The sequence below is a fragment of the Salmo salar genome, chromosome ssa05 (genome assembly GCF_905237065.1).
Source record: "Salmo salar chromosome ssa05, Ssal_v3.1, whole genome shotgun sequence".
Lineage (NCBI taxonomy): Eukaryota > Metazoa > Chordata > Actinopteri > Salmoniformes > Salmonidae > Salmo > Salmo salar.
The window spans coordinates 14,289,780-14,315,813 of NC_059446.1; the positions used below are offsets into that span (position 1 = coordinate 14,289,780).

Below are 26,034 nucleotides of genomic sequence, written 5' to 3' on the forward strand. Positions count from 1 at the left end.
GAAACAAAGGAGGGAAACAGAGGGGGGAAACAGAGGGGGGAAACAGAGTAGGGAAACAAAGGAGGGAAACAGAGGGGGAAACAGAGGGGGGAAACAGAGGGGGGAAACAAAGGAGGGAAACAGAGGGGGAAACAGAGTAGGGAAACAAAGGAGGGAAACAGAGGGGGAAACAGAGGAGGGAAACAGAGGGGGGGAAACAAAGGAGGGAAACAGAGGGGGAAACAGAGTGGGGAAACAAAGGAGGGAAACAGAGGGGGGAAACAGAGTAGGGAAACAAAGGAGAGAAACAGAGGGGGAAACAGAGGGGGGAAACAGAGTAGGGAAACAAAGGAGGGAAACAGAGGGGGAAACAGAGGGGGGAAACAAAGGAGGGAAACAGAGGGGGAAACAGAGGGGGAAACAGAGGGGGAAACAAAGGAGGGAAACAGAGGGGGGAAACAGAGGGGGGAAACAGAGGGGGGAAACAAAGGAGGGAAACAGAGGGGGAAACAGAGGGGGAAACAAAGGAGGGAAACAGAGGGGGAAACAGAGTAGGGAAACAGAGGGGGAAACAGAGGGGGGAAACAGAGGGGGGAAACAGAAGGGGGAAACAGAGGGGGGAAACAGAGGAGGGAAACAGAGGGGGGAAACAGAGGAGGGAAACAGAGTAGGGAAACAGAGGAGGGAAACAAAGGAGAGAAACAGAGGGGGGAAACAGAGGGGGAAACAAAGGAGAGAAACAGAGGGGGGAAACAGAGGGGGGAAACAAAGGAGGGAAACAGAGTAGGGAAACAGAGTAGGGAAACAAAGGAGGGAAACAGAGGGGGGAAACAGAGTAGGGAAACAAAGGAGGGAAACAGAGGGGGAAACAGAGGGGGAAACAAAGGAGGGAAACAGAGGGGGGAAACAGAGGGGGAAACAGAGTAGGGAAACAAAGGAGGGAAACAGAGGGGGGAAACAAAGGAGGGAAACAGAGGGGGGAAACAGAGGGGGGAAACAAAGGAGGGAAACAGAGGGGGGAAACAGAGGGGGGGAACAGAGGGGGAAACAGAGGGGGGACTGGGAGGAGGGAAACAGAGGGGGGAAACAGAGGGGGGAACAGAGGGGGGAAACAGAGGAGGTAAACAGAGGGGGGAAACAGAGGGGGGAACAGAGGGGGGAAACAGAGGAGGGAAACAGAGGGGGGAACAGAGGGGGGAAACAGAGGGGGGAAACAAAGGAGGGAAACAGAGGGGGGAAACAGAGGGGGAAACAGAGTAGGGAAACAGAGGGGGAAACAGAGGGGGAAACAGAGGGGGAAACAGAAGGGGGAAACAGAGGGGGAAACAGAGGAGGGAAACAGAGGGGGGAAACAGAGGAGGGAAACAGAGTAGGGAAACAGAGGAGGGAAACAGAAGGGGGAAACAGAGGGGGGAAACAGAGTAGGGAAACAGAGGGGGGAAACAAAGGAGGGAAACAGAGGGGGAAAACAGAGTAGGGAAACAAAGGAGGGAAACAGAGGGGGGAAACAGAGTAGGGAAACAAAGGAGAGAAACAGAGGGGGGAAACAGAGTAGGGAAACAAAGGAGGGAAACAGAGGGGGGAAACAGAGTAGGGAAACAAAGGAGGGAAACAGAGGGGGGAAACAGAGTGGGGAAACAAAGGAGAGAAACAGAGGGGGGAAACAGAGGGGGGAAACAAAGGAGAGAAACAGAGGGGGAAACAGGGGGGAAACAGAGTAGGGAAACAAAGGAGGGAAACAGAGGGGGGAAACAGAGGGGGGAAACAAAGGAGGGAAACAGAGGGGGGAAACAGAGGGGGGAAACAAAGGAGGGAAACAGAGGGGGAAACAGAGGGGGAAACAGAGGGGGAAACAAAGGAGGGAAACAGAGGGGGGAAACAGAGGGGGGAAACAAAGGAGGGAAACAGAGGGGGGAAACAGAGTAGGGAAACAGAGGGGGAAACAGAGGAGAGAAACAGAGGGGGGAAACAAAGGAGGGAAACAGAGTAGGGAAACAGAGTAGGGAAACAAAGGAGGGAAACAGAGTAGGGAAACAAAGGAGGGAAACAGAGGGGGGAAACAGAGGGGGGAAACAAAGGAGGGAAACAGAGGGGGGAAACAGAGTAGGGAAACAAAGGAGGGAAACAGAGGGGGGAAACAGAGGGGGGAAACAAAGGAGGGAAACAGAGGGGGGAAACAGAGGGGGGAAACAGAGTAGGGAAACAAAGGAGGGAAACAGAGGGGGGAAACAGAGGGGGAAACAGAGGGGGGAAACAAAGGAGGGAAACAGAGGGGGGAAACAGAGGGGGGAAACAAAGGAGGGAAACAGAGGGGGGAAACAGAGGGGGAACAGAGGGGGGAAACAGAGGGGGACTGGGAGGAGGGAAACAGAGGGGGGAACAGAGGGGGAAACAGAGGGGGAAACAAAGGAGGGAAACAGAGGGGGGAAACAGAGGGGGAAACAAAGGAGGGAAACAGAGGGGGAAACAGAGGGGGGAACAGAGGGGGGAAACAGAGGGGGGAAACAGAGGAGGGAAACAGAGGGGGGAACAGAGGGGGGAAACAGAGGGGGGAAACAAAGGAGGGAAACAGAGGGGGGAAACAAAGGAGGGAAACAGAGGGGGGAAACAGAGGGGGGAAACAGAGGAGGTAAACAGAGGGGGGATTGAGAGACAGTGGAAGGGAGGAGATACAGGGGGGTGTTAGTCTGAAGATCAGGGGCCATACGTATCAAGTATCTCAGGGTAGGAGGGCTGATTTGTTCCACAGACCTCACTACCAGACATGACCCAGAGTGAGGGAGAGGTGATTTCTCTCTTAACCTCCTACACCTGTTCTCTCTCCCCTCCCCTGCTGTCTTTCAGTGCTGGACGACCAATCAAGCTTCAGTAAGAACACTCAGCTGGGCAGTTCTTCGATCTACTGACTCCTCTGCTGACTGACTGAACCATGATGGACACCTGTATACCTCCCCTCCCCCTTCTCCTCCTCCCCCTCTACTTCCTTACTCTTTCTCTCCCCTCCCCTCCCCCTTCTCCTCCTCCCCCTCTACTTCCTTACTCTTTCTCTCCCCTCCCCTTCTCCTCCTCCCCCTCTACTTCCTTACTCTTTCTCTCCCCTCCCCTCCCCTCCCCCTTCTCTTCCTCCCCCTCTACTTCCTTACTCTTTCTCTCCCCTCCCTCCCCCTTCTCCTCCTCCCCCTCTACTTCCTTACTCTGTCTCTCCCCTCCCCCTTCTCCTCCTCCCCCTCTACTTCCTTACTCTGTCTCTCCCCCTCTCCTTCCCCTGCTCTCTTCCCGCTCCTCTTCCTTCCTTCCTTTCTTTGTGTGTGTGTATGTGCATGTGTGTATGGGTGTGTGTGTGTATGGGTGTGAATGTGTGTATGTGTGTGTGTGCTGACCTTAGGTAGTCTCTCCTGGTCTCCTGGATGTCTGGGGATGACTTTCTGTAACCTCTGGAAGCCGTAATCTATAGTGGGCTCATTTAACGCTGCGGAGAGAGGAAGCGGGAGAGAGGAAGCGGGAGAGAGGGAGAGGGAGAGAGGGAGAGGGAGAGAGAGATAGTAATGTCACTCTGGGAACACTGACAGAACTCATAGTGATGGTAATTGAATAAGCTAAGCTTTAACATGAATATTTAAACATAAGAGTATGAACAGAGCAGACCAAGACTGGAATTATCCCTCTGAACCTTTCTCCCACTTTCCCGTTCTCCCAATTTCTCTTTCCCATCCCTTGCAGTCTCTCTCTCCCACTCTCTTATTTTCTCTCTTTCATGCTCCTTTTCTTCTATTCTCTATTCCTCTATTCTCTATTCCTCTATTCTCTATTCCTATATTCTCTATTCTTCTATTCTCTGTTCTTCTATTCCTCTATTCTCAATTCCTCTATTTTCTGTTCCTCTACTCTGTTCCTCTATTCTCTGTTCCTCTATTCTCTATTCTCTATTTTTCTATTCCTCTATTCTCTATTCCTATATTCTCTATTTCTCTATTCTCTATTTCTCTATTCTCTATTTCTCTATTCTTCTGTTCTCTATTCTCATTTCCTCTATTCCTCTATTTCTCTATCCTCTATTCTCTTTTTCTCTATTCTCTATTCCTCAATTCTCTGTTCCTCTATTCCTCTATTCTATATTCCTCTATTCTTCCATTCTCTGTTCCTCTATTCCTCTATTCTTCTATTCTCTATTCTATATTCCTCTATTCTCTAGCCAGAGGAAACTCATACAGTAGAAAACCCACCAATAAAAGCAGCCGCAGGAGAAACAGAACAGACCAACAGCTGATTGTCCTCAGAGAAGAAAACCTTATGAAGTGTGTGTGTGAACAGTCTCTGTGAGTGTGTCTCTCTCTGCTTGCCGTCTGTTGGCCCCGTAGGCCCCAGCCAGGGTGTTTCCTGGGGGTGTAAGCACAGCTCGCATCCCATCTGAGGAGACAGCTTGACCCACTGGCCCCCAGAAACAAGTAGACCTCTGGAGAGGCAGTGTACAAGCTGTGGTCCTGCTACTGTAAGCCTGCCAGGCTCTTTATGATAGACCCCCAGACAGAAAACACACAGCACAGATGTACAATGAAGTGTGGATAATCTCTATCATTCTCTCTTTCTCTCTATATATATCAATCTCTCTTTCTCTCCCTCTCTTTCTTTCTTTACCTCCCCTTCTCCCTCTCTTTTTGCTGTTTCCATTTAATACAATGATTTGGACAGAGAGAAGGAAAAATAAGTGAAGAGAGAGGTTGACCACGGCAAATGGGAGACTGGAGAGATAGATTGAGAAAAGAGGGAGATGAGAAAGAGATTATGTCAGAGAGTGAAATGTCAGTACAGGCAGCTGGTAAATATATGAATCACGCCAAAACAATGAGAAGATCACATCTTCAATTATTACAGAGGAATAACAGTTGACACAATTTTGTCTTCTCTGATCCCTTTAAGCCTTAAGTAGGATTCAGACCTGGATTAGTCCTGCGTAGGGCTGTGGAGGTCGTGACATTTCGTCAGCCGGTGATAACTGCCGGTCTCACGGTAACTGACCGTTAATTAACATAAACACATTTAGCATCTCCTGGCTTCCAAGCACAGCCTACCAGCCATTGATGCAGACCTTTGGATCATCTACATAAAACATATATATAATAAATCCATGCAATATAGCCTACACCAGTGGTTCCCAAACTTTTTATAGTCTCGTACCCCTTCAAACATTCAACCTCCAGCTGCGTACCTCCTCTAGCACCAGGGTCAGCGCACTCTCAAAAGTTGCTTTTAGTCATCATTGTAAGCCTAGCACACACACACACACACACACTATACGATACATTTATTAAACATAACAATGAGTGTGAGTTTTTGTCACAACCTGGCTCGTGGGAAGTAACAAAGAGCTCTTATAGGAACAGGGCACAAATACTTATATAATAATAATCAATAATGTTGCTCTTTATTTACCATCTTACATATAAAACCTTATTTGTTCATCGAAAATTGTGAATAACACCACAGGTTAATGAGAAGGGTGTGCTTGAAAGGATGCACATAACTCTGCAATGTTGGGTCGTATTGGAGAGAGACTCAGTCTTAAATCATTTTCAACACACACAGTCTGTGCCTGTATTTAGTTTTCATGCTAGCGAGGGCAGAGAATCCACTCTCACATAGGTACGTGGTTGCAAAGGGCATCCATGTCTTAACAGCGCGATTTTCCAAGGCAGGATACTCTGAGCGCAGCCCAATCCAGAAATCTGGCAGTGACTTCTGATTAAATTCAATTTTCACAGAACCGCTTGTTGCAATTTCGATGAGGCTCTCTTGTTCAGATATCGGTAAGTGGACTGGAGGCAGGACATGAAAGGGATAACGAATCCAGTTGTTTGTGTCATCCGTTTCGGGAAAGTACCTTCGTAATTTCGCACCCTAATCACTCAGGTGCTTCGCTATATCACATTTGACAATGTCCATAAACTTGAGTTCATTTGCACACAAAACTTATACAATGATGGAAAGACCTGTGTGTTGTCCTTGTTAATAATGCAGACAGAGAAGAGCGCCAACTTCTTAATCATTTACATTTTACATATTTAGCAGACGCTCTTATTCAGAGCGACTTACAGTAGTGAATGCATACATTTCATTTCATTTATATATTTTTTTTCTTCCCCCTACTGGCTCCCCGTGGGAATCGAACCCACAACCCTGGCGTTGCAACCACCATGCTCTACCAACATTTTGTCCCGCACATTGAATATAGTTGTAGCGAGTCCCTGTAATCCTAGATTCAGATCATTCAGGTGAGAAAAAACATCACCCAGATAGGCCAGTCGTGTGAGAAACTCGTCATCATGCAAGCGGTCAGACAAGTGAAAATTATGGCCAGTAAAGAAAACTTTAAGCTTGTCTCTCAATTCAAAAAACTTGTCAATACTTTTCCCCTTGATAACCAGTCGCTACCCATATCATTGCACAGTGCAGAAAATACACGAGAGTTCAGGGGCCTTGTCCATTCTCACTGTAGTGTCCAAAACGTCTTTCAAGCTGTCAGGCATTCGCTTGGCAGCAACAGCCTCTCGGTGGATGCTGTAGTGGACCCAAGTGGCGTTGGGAGCAACTGAGTGGACGAGCGTTACCACTCCACTATGTTTCCCTGTCATGGCTTTTGCACCATTACTAGAGATACCAACACATCTTGCCCACCAAAGTTAATTTGATGTCACAAAGCTGTCCAGTACTTCAAAAATATCCTCTCCTCTTGTCCTGGTTTCCAGAGGTTTGCAGAAGAGGATGTCTTCCTTAATTGACCCCCCATAAACGTAACGGACATATACCAGGAGCTGGGCCAGGCCCGCCACGTCTGTTGACTCATCCAGCTGTAACGCATAGAATTCACTGTCTTGTATGCGAAGCAGTAATTGTTTCAAAACATCTCCTGCCATGTCACTGATGCATAGTGAAACAGTGTTGTTTGATCAAGGCATTGTCTGTATAGATTTTTGGGCCTTTTCCCCCAGTATTGTCCCAGCCATATCCGCAGCAGCAGGAAGAATGAATAAGTCCTTCACAATAGTATGTGGCTTGCCTGTTCTAGCCACTTGGTAGCTCACCATATATGTCGCTTCTAGTACCTTCTTATTAATGATATCTGTTGCTTTTATACATGTCTTACTACTTGAAAATCGTCTTAATTCTCGCTCAAAAAACTCCTGTGGCTTATTTTTCAAATTGGCATGTTTTGTTTCTAAATGTCTGCGAAAGAGTGAAGGTTTCATCGAGTTGTGAGATAGTACTTTTGCACACATAACACACATTGGCTGAGGAAAGGCACTACTCTCAATATAAGTGAACACCAAGTCAATGTAGTTCTCATCATGTTTTTGCTTTTTCTATGGTCCAACGTCCCTGTCTGTTGTTCGTTGCTTTCCCAGGTAAGGCGGCAGTAGCTCTTCGGCTGCATCAGATTCATAACTGTCAGTGTCCATGCTAGCTGGGCTAACAACAAATGTAGAATTTCTGATGATAGCATTGGATGTGCTCGTGGAAGCAGAATAAATTGTGTCGACGACAGGTGCAGGTGTAGTACTGCTGGTAGTAGCAGTACTACCAGTAGAGCTGGTATGTGTCTCTATGGACGCGGGCCTTACTAAATGGACTGTTAGAAAATGTGGAGAAAAAAATGTGAATCACATTTTCATTTGACGTACCCCCGACGGCATTTTCCTACAGAAGAACAAAATAGCATCAAATCAAATCAAACTTTATTTGCCACATGCGCCGAACACAACAAGTGTAGACCTTACCGTGAAATGCTTACTTACAAGCCCTTAACAAACAGTGCAGTTCAAGAAGAAGAAAATATTTACCAAGTGGGCTAAAATAAAAAGTAATAATAAAAAGTAGCACAATAAGAATGACAATAACGAGGCTATATACAGGGGGCACCGGTACCGAGTCAGTGTGCAGGGGTACAGGCTAGTTGAGGTAATCTGTACATGTAGGTGGGGGCGAAGTGACTATGCATAGGTAACAAATAAACAGGGAGTAGCAGCAGTGTAGGGGGGGGGGGGGGTCAATGTAAATTGTCCGGTGGTGATTTTTATGAATTGTTCAGCAGTCTAATGGCTTGGGGGTAGAAGCTGTTGAGGAGCCTTTTGGTCCTAGACTTGGTGCTCCGGTACCGCTTGCTGTGCGGTAGCAGAGAACAGTCTATAATTTGGGTGACTGGAGTCTGACAATTTTCTGGGCTTTCCTCTGACACCGCCTATTACATAGGTCCTGGATGGCAAGAAGCTTGGCCCCAGTGATGTACTGGGCCATTCGCACTACACTCTGTAGCGCCTTACAGTCAGATATCGAGCAGTTGCCACACCAGGCGGTGATGCAACCGGTCAGGATGCTCTCGATGGTACAGCTGTAGAAAGTTTTGAGGATCTGGGGACCTACGCCAAATATTTTCAGTATCCTGAGGGGGAAAAGGTTTTGTCGTGCCCTCTTCACGACTTTCTTGGTATGTTTGGACCATGATAGTTCGTTGATGATGTGGACACCAAAGAACTTGACACTCTCGACCCGCTACACCACAGCCCTGTTGATGTTAATGGGGGCCTGTTCTGTCCGCCTTTTCCTGTAGTTCACAATCAGCTCCTTTGTTTTGCTCACATTGAGGGAGAGGTTGTTGCCCTGGCACCACATTGCCAGTTCTCTGACCTCCTCCCTATAGGCCGTCTCATCGTTGTCGGTGATCAGGCTTACCACTGTTGTGTCATCAGCAAACTTAATGATGGTGTTGGAGTTGTGTTTGGCCACGCAGCAGTGGGTGAACATGGACAATATTCTGAGTTGTTCTTATGTTCATTCAATAGCTAGAGGACTCCTGATATCTCCAGGAGTGATAAGTATAATTTTTTAGTCTTTATCTGATCTAGTACATTCGTTTTGCTAGCTTGGGCCATCTACTTTAAGTGGTGCCTTTGGAACTGCCGATCTGCGGTCAAGAACGCAGAGTTCATCTCAGCCTATGTTGCCTTTCAGTCCCTTGACTTTTTGGCCCTGACGGAGACATGGATCAGCCCAGAGAACACTGCTACTCCAGCTCCTCTTTCTTCATCTGACTATGTTTTCTCTCATAGTCCAAGATCATCTGGTTGTCACGTGGTGGCACAGGTTTACTCATTTCTCCTAAGTGGAGATTTTCTCTTTTCTCCCTCTGTTACCTGTCCATCTCAATTAATTCCATGCTGTCACTGTCACTTGTCCACTCAAGCTTAACATTATTGTAATCTATCGCCCACAAGGTGCCCTTGGAGAGTTCCTCAATGAGCATGACACCTTGATAAGCTAATTTCCTGATGATGGCTCACCACTCTTCACACCTGGCAACTTCAACCTCCCGACATCTGCATTCGATTCATTTCTTTCCAACTCGCTCTTTCCCCTCCTTGCCTCTTTTGACCTCACCCTTTCCCGATCCCCTCAAACTACAAGGTAGGCAATACGCTTGACCTCATCTTTACAAGAGGCTGCTCGCCTACTAATCTCACTGCAACCCTCCTCCAGGTCTCTGATCACTACTTTGTTTCCTTTTCTGTCTCCCATTAATCCCAACCCTAACCACCCAGTCCCTACCCAGATGGTCATGCACCATCGCAATCTTCGCTCTCTCTCTCTCCCACTACTCTCTCCTCTTCCATACTATCATCTCTCTCTTCTCCTAAATTCTTCTCCCTCCTGTCTCCTGATTCTGCCTCTTCAACCCTACTCTCCTCCCTTTGTGCATCCTATGACTCGGACTGTTCCCTTTCCTCCCAGCCGGTTCGGCCCTCCCCTCCTGCTCCGTGGCTGAGTGACTCACTGCGAGCTTAAAGAACAGGGCTGCGGGCAGCTGAGCAAAATTGGAGGAAAACTAAACATCCGGAGGATCTATCATCCTTTCTCTCCCTCTTCTCTACCTTCTCTGTATCTGCTGCTAAAGCCACTTTCTATCACTCTAAATGTCAAGCTTCTGCCTCTAATCATAGGAAACTCTTTTCCACCTTCTCTTCCCTCATTAATAATCCTCCACCCCCTTCCCCTCCCTCCTCCCTCTCTCGGACTACTTTGTCAACCACTTTGGTTGACGACGTCTGCTACTCATTCACTCAGCCTATTGATTCCACTGGTTTCACTCACAGATAACTACCCTATGCCCTGACCTCTTTCTCCCCTCTCTCTCCAGATAACATCCTGTGACTAGTGAGGTCTGGCCACCCGACAACCTGCCCGCTCGACTCCATTCCCTCCTCCAGACCATCTCTGGGGACCTTCTCCCATTCCTCATCAACTCATCCCTGACGACTGGCTGAGTTCCCTCTCACTTCAAAACGACCCGAGTTGCTCCCCTCCTCAAGAAAGCAACACTCGACTCATCTGATGTCAAAAACTATAGACCTGTATCCCTTCTTTCTTTTCTTTTCAAAACACTTGAGCGTGCTCTCTCTGATCAACTATCTCGTTATCTCTCTCAGAACGATCTTCTTGAACCTAACCAGTAAGGCTTCAAGATGGTCTCGGTCACTCAACCGAGACTGCTCTTCTCTGTATCACGGAGGCTCTCCACACTGCCAAAGCTGACTCTCTCTCCTCTGTTCTCATCCTCCTAGATCTATCTGCTGCCTTTGACACAGTGAACCATCAGATCCTCCTCTCCACTCTTTCAGGGCTGGGCTGGTCTCAGGGTATGCACACATTTGGATTGCATCTTACCTGGCAGGCCGCTCCTACCAGGTGACGTGGAGAGAATCTTTGTCTGCACCACATACTCTCACTACTGGTGTCTCCCAGGGCTTGGTTCTAGGCCCTCTCACTCGGCTCCGTCATATGTTCACATGGTCTCTCCTATCATTCCTATGCAGATGACACTCAACTACTTTTCTCCTTCCCCCTTTCTGACACCCAGGTAGTGACAAGCATCTCTGCGTGCCTGGCATATATCTCAACTTGGATGTTGGCCCACCACCTCAAGCTCAACCTCGACAAGACGGAACTGCTCTATATCCCAGCGAAGGCCTGCCTGCTCAAAGACCTCTCCATCATGGTTAACAACTCCACAGTGTTGCCCTCCCAGAGTGCAAAGAATCTTGGAGTGACCCTGGACAACACCCTGTCATTCTTTGCAAACATCAACGCAGTGACCCGATCCTCCAGGTTCATGCTCTACAACATCTGTAGAGTATGACCCTGCCTCGCACAGGAAGCAGCGCAGGTCCTAATCCAGGCACTTGTCCTCTCCTGTCAGGACTACTGCAACTCGCTGATGGCTGGGCTCCCTGGTTGTACCATCAAACACCTGCCACTTATCCACAAAGCAGCAGCCTGCCTGGTTTTCAACCTTCCCAAGTTTCCTTATGTCACCTCGCTCTTTCGCACACTCCACCGGCTTCCAGTTGAAGCTCGCATCCACTACAAGCTCGCATCCACTACAAGACTACGGTGCTTACCTATGGAACAGCAAGAGGAACCAACCCGTTCTGCCACCTCATGTCTCTTGGCCCTCCCACCCCTACGGGAGGGCAGCTCCCGTTCAGCCCAGCCCAAGCTCTTCTCTGTCCTGGCACGCCAAAGGTGGAACCATCTATCCCCTGAAGCTAGGACAGCAGAGTCCCTACCCATCTTCCGAAAACATCTGAAACCCTACCTCAGTATCTTAAATAATCCTCCTCCTCATTATGACCCCCCTACCCCCCAAAAATATATAAAAAATAACACTTAACCAGCACTTGCACTTGCACTTGACCAACCCCTTCTAGCTCCGACTCTACTGATAGCTGCGTTATTGAGGAAAAATGTACTTCATATGCCTGTAAAATGTGGTTGTTTCATCTAGCAATCTTAAAATGTATGCACTAACTGTAAGTCGCTCTGGATAAGAGCGTCTGCTAAATGTCTAAATGTAAAATGTAAATGTTAGGCCCTGATCTGGCTATGCCATATGGCTGTGGGCTACACTAGTTCATTTAGCAGACAAGATTTGCTTAGAATTACGGGGCATTATTTTATATGATTTTATAGTATGAAGAATACAGTTGAACATAGCTGAATAAAATAGAAAGTATGTTTTCTCCAAACAATTTCAAGGAGTGCGCACATGCGGCTGTTCTGTGTTGAGCGGTTAACAAAGAAACAGGTCCTCTTGTATGCTTCATTTAGAGTTATTTATGCAACTTTAGTTGTGATACAAATGTTGGGCTGTATGTTTTGATTTTTAATACATTCTAAAGCTGCATGATGCCACTCTAATGATGATTTGAAAAAAGTAGCTTGAAAGGCATGAGCTCTGCTTTGTTTTTTTGTGCAGGCTGTACACACTCCATCAGTCTCTCATTCACACTTTGACAAGCACTTAATGCCTTGAATTTCCCGGCTGCATCCCCTTTGTGTGACTGTAATGCCCCCTAAACAAATCCATGCCTTTTGCGGCCAGTGGCTGTTGTGCCTTTGGGCTGAGTATAATAATTATAATTCCCTTCTCCCGGTTGCGTGCCGAAGCACGCCTCACTCACATGGCTCTCCGTGAAAGGCTACAAGAGAAGACAGACACATCAGGGACGCAAATGCGCACGTCCTCCAATTCCAATGCGCATATTTAAGATATTGGATGAACTGTCCACGTTTACTTTTCGTCAGCCAACAGATGAGTAGGCCTACCGAACAGCAAAACCACTAGCCTATGTCAATCTACTATCCCCCATATTACAAAAGTTGACCTATTATATTCTGTGCGCAAAATAAATATTCCAAACACAGTCTGGGACAGTTGTGGGATGCGCTACATCCCAAATTAATACAACCTTAGCAACAAAATAACTGTTTAAGCAATTAGCCTGATGCAACAGATGAGAACATTTACCTTCACATTGATAGGCTGTTTCTTCACATTATAAGTGCAGCAGCAATGCACACAGTTAGGCTCTATACCCATTGTAAAGTGGTTTACTGTGCTTTATTTTAAGAAGTTATTTGGCCACTTTAGTTGTGATACAAACCTTATCAAAACATATACGCCTATGGGCTAGGCTACATGAGGTGTGCCACTATGATTAGAAAAAGTCACAAAAAGAAATAATTCACTGTTTGCCTTTAACTGGGCATCATTCACAAGTGATAATGTACTATTCACAAGTGATAATGTATTATTCACATGATAATGTACTATTCACAACTGATACCATATCATTCACAAGTGATACCATATCATTCACAAGTGAATAATATATATATATATATATATATATATACACTGCTCAAAAAAACAAAGGGAACACTTAAACAACACCTCCTAGATCTGAATGAAAGAAATAATCTTATTAAATACTTTTTTCTTTACATAGTTGAATGTGCTGACAACAAAATCACACAAAAATAATCAATGGAAATCCAATTTATCAACCCATGGAGGTCTGGATTTGGAGTCACACTCAAAATTAAAGTGGAAAACCACACTACAGGCTGATCCAACTTAATGTAATGTCCTTAAAACAAGTCAAAATGAGGCTCAGTAGTGTGTGTGGCCTCCACGTGCCTGTATGACCTCCCTACAACGCCTGGGCATGCTCTTGATGAGGTGGCGGATGGTCTCCTGAGGGATCTCCTCCCAGACCTGGACTAAAGCATCCGCCAACTCCTGGACAGTCTGTGGTGCAACGTGGCGTTGGTGGATGGAGCGAGACATGATGTCCCAGATGTGCTCAATTGAATTCAGGTCTGGGGAACGGGCGGGCCAGTCCATAGCATCAATGCCTTCCTCTTGCAGGAACTGCTGACACACTCCAGCCACATGAGGTCTAGCATTGTCTTGCATTAGGAGGAACCCAGGGCCAACCACACCAGCATATGGTCTCACAAGGGGTCTGAGGATCTCATCTCGGTACCTAATGGCAGTCAGGTTACCACTGGCGAGCACATGGAGGGCGGTGCAGCCCCCCAAAGAAATGCCACCCCACACCATGACTGACCCACCGCCAAAACGGTCATGCTGGAGGAGGTTGCAGGCTGCAGAACGTTCTCCACGGCGTCTCCAGACTCTGTCACGTCTGTCACATGTGCTCAGTGTGAACCTGCTTTCATCTGTGAAGAGCACAGGGCGCCAGTGGCGAATTTGCCAATCTTGGTGTTCTCTGGCAAATGCCAAACGTCCTGCACGGTGTTGGGCTGTAAGCACAACCCCCACCTGTGGACGTCGGGCCCTCATACCACCCTCATGGAGTCTGTTTCTGACCGTTTGAGCAGACACATGCACATTTGTGGCCTGCTGGAGGTCATTTTGCAGGGCTCTGGCAGTGCTCCTCCTGCTCCTCCTTGCACAAAGGCGGAGGTAGCGGTCCTGCTGCTGGGTTGTTGCCCTCCTACGGCCTCCTCCACGTCTCCTGATGTACTGGCCTGTCTCCTGGTAGCGCCTCCATGCTCTGGACACTACGCTGACAGACACAGCAAACCTTCTTGCCACAGCTCGCATTGATGTGCCATCCTGGATGAGCTGCACTACCTGAGCCACTTGTGTGGGTTGTAGACTCCGTCTCATGCTACCACTAGAGTGAAAGCACCGCCAGCATTCAAAAGTGACCAAAACATCAGCCAGGAAGCATAGGAACTGAGAAGTGGTCTGTGGTCACCACCTGCAGAACCACTCCTTTATTGGGGGTGTCTTGCTAATTGCCTATAATTTCCACCTGTTGTCTATTCCATTTGCACAACAGCATGTGAAATGTATTGTCAATCAGTGTTGCTTCCTAAGTGGACAGTTTGATTTCACAGAAGTGTGATTGACTTGGAGTTACATTGTGTTGTTTAAGTGTTCCCTTTATTTTTTTGAGCAGTGTATATATATATATATTTAACTATTATTTATATAGGCAAGTCAGTTAAGAACAAATTAGTATTCACAAGTGTTAATATATCATTCACAAGTAATAATGTATCATTCACAAGTGATAGGTTAATATTGTCACGCATCAAACTTTTCTTGATTTAATCTTGTCTTTACGTATTGTAACGTGTGCGCTGAGAGTCGGGAAGCAAGTTAACATAATACCAAACAATAAAACATGAACAACGCACAGACATGACACTGGAACAGAAACAATAACGCCTGGGGAAGGAACCAAAGAGAGTGACATATAAAGGACAGGTAATCAAGGAGGTGATGGAGTCCAGGTGAGTCTGATGATGCGCAGGTATGCTTAATGATGGTGACAAGTGTGCACCATAATGAGCAGACTGGTGTGTGTGTGTGTGTGTGTGTGTGTGTGTGTGTGTGTGTGTGTGTGTGTGTGTGTGTGTGTGTGTGTGCGTGTGCGTGTGTATGCGTGTGAAAAAGAGCGAGAGAGAGGGCAAGATAGAGATAAAGTGAATCATAAAGTGAATCATAAATAAATCACATCACAAAACTACCAAATCCTAACCAGTAAAACATACCTACATTAATACATCATGAACTTTATAATCAGCAACTGTAGGGATTGACCTCCCAATCACCTCGATCAGCTCCATCATCAGGATCAATACTCATGGGAGTTTCATAAAGTCACACCACCATCCACAGGACTAGAGGGTAGGAGATGTATATGAGTTAGGGAGGGACGGAGGAGAGCTGGAGGAGGGGAGGAGGAGAAGAGGAAGGGGAAGGGGGGAAGGATAGGAGGAGGATGATGGGAGGAGGGGAAGAGAAGGAGGAGGGGAGGAGGATGAGGGAATGAGGGGAGGAGGAGGAGGGGAGGAGGAGAAGACGAGGATGAGGGAATGAGGGGAGGAGGAGGAGGATGGATGAGAGGTCAGACAGACAGTAATCTATCTCCCTGTAGTATGAATCACGAACAAGAACACTTAACCTCCTGTATGAACATTTGTTCCTTCACCTCTGATAATCTTACCCCTGCTCTCTCTCTCATTCTCTCTCTCTCTCTCTCTCTCTCTCTCTCTGTGTGATTGACCCCCCCTCTCTCTTTCTCTCTCTCAGTCTGTGATTGACCCCCTCCCCTCCACTCTCATTCTGTCCTGCTTGGTTTTCCCATGCTTATTATTTTTGCGTCATTCTTTATTCCCCCCTCTCTCCCTCGGTCTCTCTCTGTCCCTCTCTCAATTCCTTCATAAGGCATTCTCCCTCCTCCCTCCCTCTCTCTTTCCCTCCCTATCTAATTTTGATCAATTACTCCATGAACTGGTGATTGTGTTTATTGGGAGGATCAGACAGGCTAAATTACACATCACTTGTCAAGAGGATAAAAAAATGTACAGCAGGAAATTCAGACTGATAAAATATCACTTGTTTTTTATACAGGAAAGCCTGCCTATTTTATTTGAGAATTTTACCAATTAATGTACGTAAATATGACATTTCACTATGATAATACCAAAAGTTCAACTAATCTAGGATTTAAGATTACAGTAAAATTACTAGGCCCATCATGAAAGCGCAAATGAAAAATCCTATAATCAACATAAATCAAATACTGATCTTTAGGGTAGATTAGAATGAGGCATTCCACCATCTGTACATTCCAATTCCTTCCTACCATTCCATTTAGCAGGAAGGAGGAGAGAGGGCTTAAACCCTACATCTAATTTGAATATCCCCTTAATATGGAGGTTGTAAAGAAAATGTGACTGGCTGTAGGTACTGTATCTGAGAGTAAACTGAGTGGAGGTGTGTGAGAAAGAGGCATGTGCATGCTCCCCATCTCTACTAGAGTTTTAATCAACAGCAGCTCAATAAAGGACTGAATTAGAGAGAGCAATAGACATCCTCGCTACTGCACTCTACTGTTATTGTATTGGTGTGTGTGTATTTGTGTGTGTGTGTGTGTGTGTGTGTGTGTGTGTGTGTGTGTGTGTGTGTGTGTGTGTGTGTGTGTGTGTGTGTGTGTGTGTGTGTGTGTGTGTGTGTGTGTGTGTGTGTGTGTGTGTGTGTGTGTGTGTGTGTGAGAGAGAGAGTGAGAGAGTGAGAGAGAGAGAGAGAGAGAGAGAGAGAGAGAGAGAGAGAGAGAGAGAGAGAGAGAGAGAGACAGACCACTTCTGGGACAATTGGAAAACACTAAACAAACAACAACAGGAAGAGTAATCTATCCAAAACGGAGATGTATGGATAAACCACTTCTCCAATCTTTTTGGCTGTATAACAAAGAACAAACAGCAAAAGCATATACATGATCAAATACAAATCTTAGAATCTACTATTAAAGACCACCAGAACCCACTGGATTCTCCAATTACATTGAATGAACTACAAGACAAAATACAAACCCTTTTTGGCTATAGTTAAACTCTTTAACATCATCTTTAGCTCTGTCATCATCCCCAATATTTGGAACCAAGGACTGATCACCCCAATCCACAAAAGATTGACCCCGATAACTACTGTGGGATATGCATCATCAGCAACCTTGGGAAAATCCTCTGCATTATCATTAACAGCAGACTCGTACATTTCCTCAGTGAAAACAATATACTGAGCAAATGTCAAATTGGCTTTTTTCCAAATTGCCGTACAACAGACCACGTATTCCCCCTGCACACCCTAATTGACAAACAAACAAACCAAAACAAAGGCAAAGTCTTCTCATGCTTTGTTGATTTCAAAAGGCTTCTGACTCAATTTGGCATGAGGGTTTGCTATACAAACTGATAGAAAGTGGTGTTGGGGGAAAAACAAATTCCATTATAAAATCCATATATACAAACAAGTGTGTGGTTAAAATTGGCAAAAAACACACACATTTCTTTCCACAGGGCCGTGGGGTGAGACTGGGATGCAGCTTAAGCCCCACACTAGAACAGTCTGCAACACCAAGCCTCACCACATAGAATCCTAAGTCAAATGTCTACTGTTTGCTGATGATCTGGTGCTTCTGCCCCCAATCAAGGAGGCCCTACAGCAGCACCTAGATCTTCTGCACAGATTCTGTCAGACCTGGGCCCTGACAATAAATCTCAGTAAGACAAAAATAACGGTGTTCCAAAAAAGGTCCAGTTGCCAGGACCACCAATACAAATTCCATCTATACACCATTGCCCTAGAGCACACAAAAAACTATACATACCTCGGCCTAAACATCAGCGCCACAGGTAACTTCCACAAAGCTTTGAACGATCTGAGAGACAAGGCAAGGGCCTTCTATGCCATCAAAAGGAACATAAAATTTAACATACCAATTAGGATCTGCCTAAAAATACCTGAATCAGTTATAGAACCCATTGCTCTTTATGGTTGTGAGGTCTGGGCTCTGCTCACCAACCAAGAATTCACAAAATGGGACAAACACCAAATTGAGACTCTGCATGCAGAATTCTGCAAAAACATCCTCTGTGTACAACATAAAACACCAAATAATGCATGCTGAGCAGAATACAGCCGATACCCGCTAATTATCAAAATCCAGAAAAGAGCTGTTAAATTCTACAACCACCTAAAAGGAAGCGATTCCCAAACCTTCCATAACAAAGCCATCACCTACAGAGAGATGAACCTGGAGAAGAGTCCCCTAAGGAAGCTGGTTCTGGGGCTCTGTTCACAAATACAAACAGGACAGCAACACAATTAGACCCAACCAAATCATGAGAAAACAAAAATATACTGTACCAGTCAAGAGTTTGGACACACCTACTCATTCAAGGACTTGTCTTTATTTGTATTATTTTCGACATTGTAGAAAAATAGTGAAAACATCAAAACTATGAAATAATACATATGGAAGGATGCAGTAACCAAAGAAGTGTTAAACAAATCAAAATGTATTTTATATTTGAGATTTTTTAGAGTAGCCACCCTTTGCCTTGATGACAGCTTTGCACACTCTTGTCATTCTCTCAACCAGCTTAATGAGGTAATCACCTGGAATGCATTTTAATTAACAGGTGTGCCTTGTTAAAAGTTACCTTGTGGAATTTCTTTCCTTCTATTGAGTCAATCATTTGTGTTGTGACTAGGTAGGGGTATACAGAAAATAGCCCTATTTGGTAAAAGACCAAGTCCATATTATGGCAAGAACAGTTCAAAAAAGTAAAGAGAAATGACAGTCCATCACTACTTTAAGACAAAAAGGTCAGTCAATATGGAATATTTCAAGAACTGTGAAAGTTTCTTCAAGTGTAGTCGCAAAAACCATCAAGCGCTATGGTGAAACTGGCTCTCATGAGGACCGCCACAGGAAAGGAAGACCCAGAGTTACCTCTGCTGCAGAGGATAAGTTCATTAGAGTTACCAGCCTCAGATTTAAGCCCAAATAAATGCTTCACAGAGTTCAAGTAACAGACACATCTCAACATCAACTGTTCAGAGGAGACTGTGTGAATCAGGCCTTCATGGTTGAATTGCTGCAAAGAAACCACTACTAAAGGACACCAATAAGAAGAAGAGACTTGCTTGGGCCATGAAACACAAGCGTTGGACATTAGACTGGTGGAAATAGACTTGCTATTGTAAAAAAAAAGTTTTTTTGCTTACGACGTGATTCTATATCGGTTATTTCATAGTTTTGAAGTCTTCACTATTATTCTACAATGTATAAAATAGTCAAAATAAAGAAAACCCCTTGAATGAGTAGGTGTGTCCAAACTTTTGACTGGTATTGTAACTATATGACACATTGGAAAGAATTAACAAAAAAACAGAGCAAACTAAAATGCTATTTGGCCTTAGAGACTACACTGTGGCAGAATACATGGCCACTGTGACTGACCCAAACTTAAGCAAAGCTTTGACTATGTACAGACTCCGTGACCATAGTCTTGCTATTGAGAAAGGCCGCCGTAGGCAGACCTGGCTCTCAAGAGAAGACAGGCTATGTGCACACTGCCCACAAAATGAGGTGGAAACTGAGCTGCACTTCCTAACCTTCTGCCCATTGTATGACCATATTAGTGACACATATTTCCCTCAGATTACAAAGATCCACAAATAATTTGAAAACAAACCCAATTTTGATAAACTCCCATATCTACTGGGTGAAATACCACAGTGTGCCATCACAGCAGCAAGATGTGTGACCTGTTGCCTCAAGAAAAGGGCATCCAGTGAAGAACAAACACCATTGTAAATACAACACATATTTAATTTTATTTATTTTCCATTTTGTACTTTAACTATTTGCACATAATATGACATTTGTAATGAATTCATTATTTTAGAACTTTTGAAAGTGCAATGTTTACAGTACCTTTTTACTGTTTATTTCACTGTTGTTTATAATCTACTTCATTTTATTTGGCAATATTAACATATGTTTCCCATGCCAATAAAGCCCCTTAAATTGAAATTGAATTGAATTGACAGAGAGAGAGAGAGACAGAGACAAAGAGATTGTGTGTGTGTGTATTTGTGTGTGTGTGTATTTGTGTGTGTGCTTCTAAGGTCCATCTACTATATGCTACACATTGATGCTAATGCCAGTAATACAGGTACAGATTGAAGTCCTTTCATTTCACAGTTCCGCCAGATATAAAAATGACAAACAACGTCTTGCTCTCTCCACCCCCCTGTGGAATACTAGTCAGATAGAATGGCAGTTAAATGGCACATGTAGTGCACTACTTTTGACCAGGTCCTATGGACTTTACATAGGGAATAGGGAATAGGGAGCCATTTGGGACACAGTTAGTCTTTCAGCTTGTTAATATTCTGTTGCTGTACTTTAGTCTTCTCCTGTCCCTGTCCTGTCCTAACAGCATCCCCAGCCCTGCTGACTGATGACTGCGGACTGCTGACTGCTGACTGATGCTTCACACATACCTAATCAGTACTGGGCCCAGACATACTACACTTAATGTCAGAGAGAGAGAGAGGAGAGAAAGAGGGAGGAGAGAGGAGAGAGAGAGTATTGGTTTTTGTTTGTGTGTGTGTGTGTGTGTGTAAATGTGCGTGTCCCTGCTTCGAGGATAACACAGAGCCTCCGACGCGGGCCACCGCCACTCACAAGGTCTGTGAGTTCTCGTTCTCCGTGGCAGACGTGAGTAAGACATTTAAATGTGTTAACCCTCGCAAGACTGGTGAGCCAGAGGCCACCCCAAGCCACGTCCTCAGAGCATGCGCAGACCAGCTTGCTGGAGTGTTTACGGACAAATTCAATCTCTCCCTATCCCAGTCTATTCTCCCCACATGCTTCAACATGTCCACCATTGTTCTTCTACCCAAGAAAGCGAAGGTAACTGAACTAAATGACTATCGCCCCGTAGCACTGACTTCTGTCATCATGAAGTGCTTTGAGTGGCTAGTTAAGGATCCTATCACCTCCACATTACCTGACACAATAGACCCACTTCAGTTTGCTTACCGCCCCAACAGATCACGGATGACGTTATCGCCACGGCACTGCACTCTACCCCATCTGGACAAGAGGAATACCTATGTAAGAATGCTGTTTATTGACTACAGCTCAGCATTCAACACCATAGTGCCCTCCAAGCTTATCACTAAGATCAGGGCTCTGGGTCTGAATCCCTCTTTGTGCAACTGGGTCCTGAACATCCTGATGGGCCGACCCCAGGTTAGTGAAGGTAGGCAACAACACCTGCGCCACGCTGACCCTTAACACGAGGCCCCACAAGGGTGAGTGCTCAGCTCCCTCCTGGACTCCCTGTTCACCCATCATTGCGGTGGCCATGCACGTCTCCAATTCAATCATCAAGTTTGCAGACGACACAACAGTGGTAAACTTGATTAACAACAAAGAGACAGCCTATAGGGAGGAGGTGAGGGCCCTGGCAGAGTTGTGCCAGGAAAATAATCTCTCCTTCAACATCAACAAAACAAAGGAGCTGATCGTGAACTTCAGAAGACAGCAGAGAGGGCACATCCCCATCTGCATTGACAGGCCGCAGTGGAGAAGGTGAAAAGCTTCAAGTTCCTTGGCGTGCACATCAAAGACAACCTGAAATGGTCCCTTCACACAGACAGTGTGGTGAAGAAGGCACAACAACGTCGTCAACCTCAGGAGGCTGAAGAAATTCAGCTTGGCCCCTAAGTCCCTCACAGACCTCTACAGATGCACCAATGAGAGCATCCTGTCAGGCTGTATCACCGCCTGGTATGGCAATTGCACCATCTGTAACCGCGTCAAAGCTGGGACTGAGATACTGATAAGCAGCTTCTATCTCCAGGCCACTGTTAAATAGTCACCACTAGCTGGCCTCCGCCCAGTACCCTGCCCTGAACTTAGTCACTGTTACTAGCCGGGTACCACCCGGTACTCTACCTTGCACCTTAGAGACTGCTGCCCTATGTACATAGTCATTGAACACAGATCACTTGAATTATGTTGTGTTTTACCCACTTCGTATGAATATACTATATTCTAGTCAAGGTTCATCCTATATAACTACTGTACACACCATTTAAATTGACATACTGTCTATACACATCAATATATACATATAAAGTACCAGTAAAAAGTTGTGGATTGACTGACCTTCATGTCTTAACTTCTTTGGGATAGGGGGCAGTATTTTCACGGCCGGATAAAAAACGTACCCGATTTAATCTGGTTACTAATCCTGCCCAGAAACTAGAATATGCATATAATTAGTAGATTTGGATAGAAAACACTCTAAAGTTTCTAAAACTGTTTGAATGGTGTCTGTGAGTATAACAGAACTCATATGGCAGGCCAAAACCTGAGAAGATTCCATACAGGAAGTGCCCTGTCTGACAATTTGTTGTCCTTCTGTTGCATCTCTATCGACATTACAGCATCTGTGCTGTAACGTGACACTTTCTAAGGCTTCCATTGGCTCTCTAAAGCCGCCAGAAAGTGGAATGGGGTGTATGCTGTCTCTGGGCAAAGTACAGCAGCAGAGTTTGTAAGTGGTGAGCCTGGGGACAGTGAAACTGAGATGCGCATTCACAAGACTTCTCAATTTTTTTCTTTCAGCCTTTGAATGAATACAACGTTTCCCGGTTGGAATATTATCGCTATTTTATGAGAAAAATAGCATAAAAATGGATTTTAAACAGCGTTTGACATGCTTCTAAGTACAGTAATGGAATATTTTGACATTTTTTGTCACAAAATGCGCTCGCGCGTTACTCTTCGGATAGTGACCTGAACGCACGAACAAAACGGAGGTATTTGGATATAACTATGGATTATTTGGAACCAAAACAACATTTGTTGTTGAAGTAGAAGTCCTGGGAGTGCATTCTGACGAAGAACAGCAAAGGTAATCAAATTTTTCTAATAGTAATTCTGAGTTTAGTAAGCCCCAAACTTGGTGGGTGTCAAATTAGCTAGCCTGTGATGGCCAAGCTATGTACTCAGAATATTGCAAAATGTGCTTTTGCCGAAAAGCTATTTTAAAATCTGACATAGCGTTTGCATAAAGGAGTTCTGTATCTATAATTCTTAAAATAATTGTTATGTATTTTGTCAATGTTTATCATGAGTAATTTAGTAAATTCACCGGAAGTTTTCGGTGGGTATGCTAGTTCTGAACATCACATGCTAATGTAAAAAGCTGTTTTTTGATATAAATATGAATTTGATTGAACAAAACATGCATGTATTGTATAACATAATGTCCTAAGATTGTCATCTGATGAAGATCATCAAAGGTTAGTGCTGCATTTAGCTGTGGTTTGGGTTTATGTGACATTATATGCTAGCTTGAAAAATGGGTGTCTGATTATTTCTGGCTGGGTACTCTGCTGACATAATCTAATGTTTTGCTTTCGTTGTAAAGCCTTTTTGAAAACGGACAGTGTGGTTAGATTAACGAGAGTCTTGTCTTTAAAATGGTGTAAAATAGTCATATGTTTGAGAAATTGAAGTAATAGCATTTCTAAGCTATTTGAATAACGCGCCACAGGATTCCACTGGCTGTTACGTAGGTGGGACGAATTCGTCCCGCCTGCCCTAGAGAAGTTAATGTTGAGTTACACCGCCTGCTTTTGCCCTCAGAACAGCCTCAACTCAGCAGGACATGGACTCTACAAGGTGTTTAAAGCGTTCCACAGGGATGCTGACCCATGTTGACTCCAATGCTTCCTACAGTTGTGTCAAGTTGGCTGGATGTCCTTCGAGGGGTGGACCACTCTTGATACACACGGGAAACTGTTAGGCATGAAAAATCCAGCAGTGTTGCAGTTGTTGACACACTCAAACCGGTGCGCCTGGCTACTACTACCATACCAGTTCATAGGCACTTAAATATTGTGTCTTGCCCTTTCACCCTCTGAATGGCACATACACAATCCATGTCTCAATTGTCTCAAGGTTAAAACATCCTTCTTTAACCTGGCTCCTCCCCTTCTTCTACACTGGTTGAAGTGGATTTAACAGGTGACATCAATAAGGGATCATAGCTTTCACCTGGATTCACCTGGTCAGTCTATGTTGTGGACAAGGCAGGTGTTCCTAATGTTTTGTACACTCAGTGTATATATATTTATATTTCGAACTCTGACATTACTCGTTCTGATATTTCGTAATTTCCTTCTTTTAATATTTTTGGGGTTTGTGTTACTGTTTTTTATTGTTAGTTATTATTGCACTGTTGGAGCTAGAAAAATAAGCAGCTCCCTGCGCCTGCGATAACATCTGCAAAATATGTCCATGTGACCAATACAATTTTATTCCATTTTTTATATGCTCCAGCAGCAGGGTCTTATAATATCAGTAGTGATAAGCGGTTGCTAAGAGGTTGCTAAGCGGTGGGGGCTGCATTCTGAAGTGGAGAGGATTCACTTCTGAGCGAGAAGAGATGTTCGTCATCATGCACCTCCAAAATGGGTCCCAAAGGGCATCCTATTACCTATATAGAGGACTACCTTTAATCAGGACCCGTAGGGCTCTGGTCAAAAGTAGTTCACTATATAGGGAATATGGTGCCATTTGGGACACAAACCCAATCTACAGCCAGAAGCCTGTCAGCACCTCACAGCTCTTTACAGCCCCTAACAGACAGGATTACAACTCTGCCTGAGGAAGGGCTTGAAGCCTTGTTGATGAATGGTGATACATGGAAATGAACTTGTATAAGAGAGAGAGAGAGAGAGAGAGAAGCAGGATGTCCAGAATATGCCATAAAAACAGCTTTACATGTGAATAGGGATGTGTAAATACACACAGTTTCCTTTTCTCTAGCCATTCTGCCCTGTGCATGTGTGTGTGTGTGTGTGTGTGTGTGTGTGTGTGTGTGTGTGTGTGTGTGTGTGTGTGTGTGTGTGTGTGTGTGTGTGTGTGCGTGTGTGTGAGAGAGTGTGTGTGTGTATTCCAATATTGGCAGCAGTATTGGGTGTGTTGACTTAATTAGGTCTCCTCGTTTCCTCTCCCCAACACAAGTTGATTAGTGATACCAGCTGTCCCCAGTGTGTGTGTGTGTGTGTGTGTGTGTGTGTGTGTGTGTGTGTGTGTGTGTGTGTGTGTGTGTGTGTGTGTGTGTGTGTGTGTGTGTGCTGTGTGTGTGTGTGTGTGTGTGTCTGTGTGTGAATCTGTGTTTGTGTGATTTCTGCATATGCGTATATATGTGTGTGTGTGTGGAAGTGTTTGTATGTCTACATGCCATTTCCTTTGCCAGCAGTCAAACCACACCATGCCAGTTCTCTATGATTACCACTGGCAACTGGACCCAGACTGGAGCCAACCACAACCCAGGAGACCAAGATGGCTGACCATGGTAATCCCCTAGTCCTTTCTACCCTCCTCTCCTCTCCCTCTCCCCAATCCCATCTCTGCCCTCTCTCCCCACTCCTCTCCTCTCTCCTCTTTGTTCACTCCTCTCTCCCCCCTCCCCCCTCCCTCTGTTTTTCCCTGTGTATATGTAGCATCCAGGTGTGTTAAATTAAGGTGTATTAACCTGTGTATATGTAGCATCCAGGTGTGTTAAATTAAGGTGTATTAACCTGTGTATATGTAGCATCCAGGTGTGTTAAATTAAGGTGTATTAACCTGTGTATATGTAGCATCCAGGTGTGTTAAATTAAGGTGTATTAACCTGTGTATATGTAGCATCCAGGTGTGATAAATTAAGGTGTATTAACCTGTGTATATGTAGCATCCAGGTGTGATAAATTAAGGTGTATTTACCTGTGTATATGTAGCATCCAGGTGTGTTAAATTAAGG

At 45.1% G+C, this 26,034-nt stretch overlaps 1 protein-coding gene across 3 annotated transcripts in view; it reads right to left on the reverse strand.

The window, feature by feature from the left end:
• Nucleotides 1–26,034, reverse strand: part of LOC106604287 (transcription factor COE1-A) — a 108,007-nt gene that overhangs the window by 20,653 nt on the left and 61,320 nt on the right. For all 3 annotated transcript variants that reach the window (XM_045717922.1, XM_045717921.1, XM_045717920.1), the window contains exon 11: nucleotides 3,360–3,448. In XM_045717922.1, coding sequence (XP_045573878.1) covers nucleotides 3,360–3,448 — 89 coding nt within the window. The remainder of the gene's footprint in view (nucleotides 1–3,359; nucleotides 3,449–26,034) is intronic.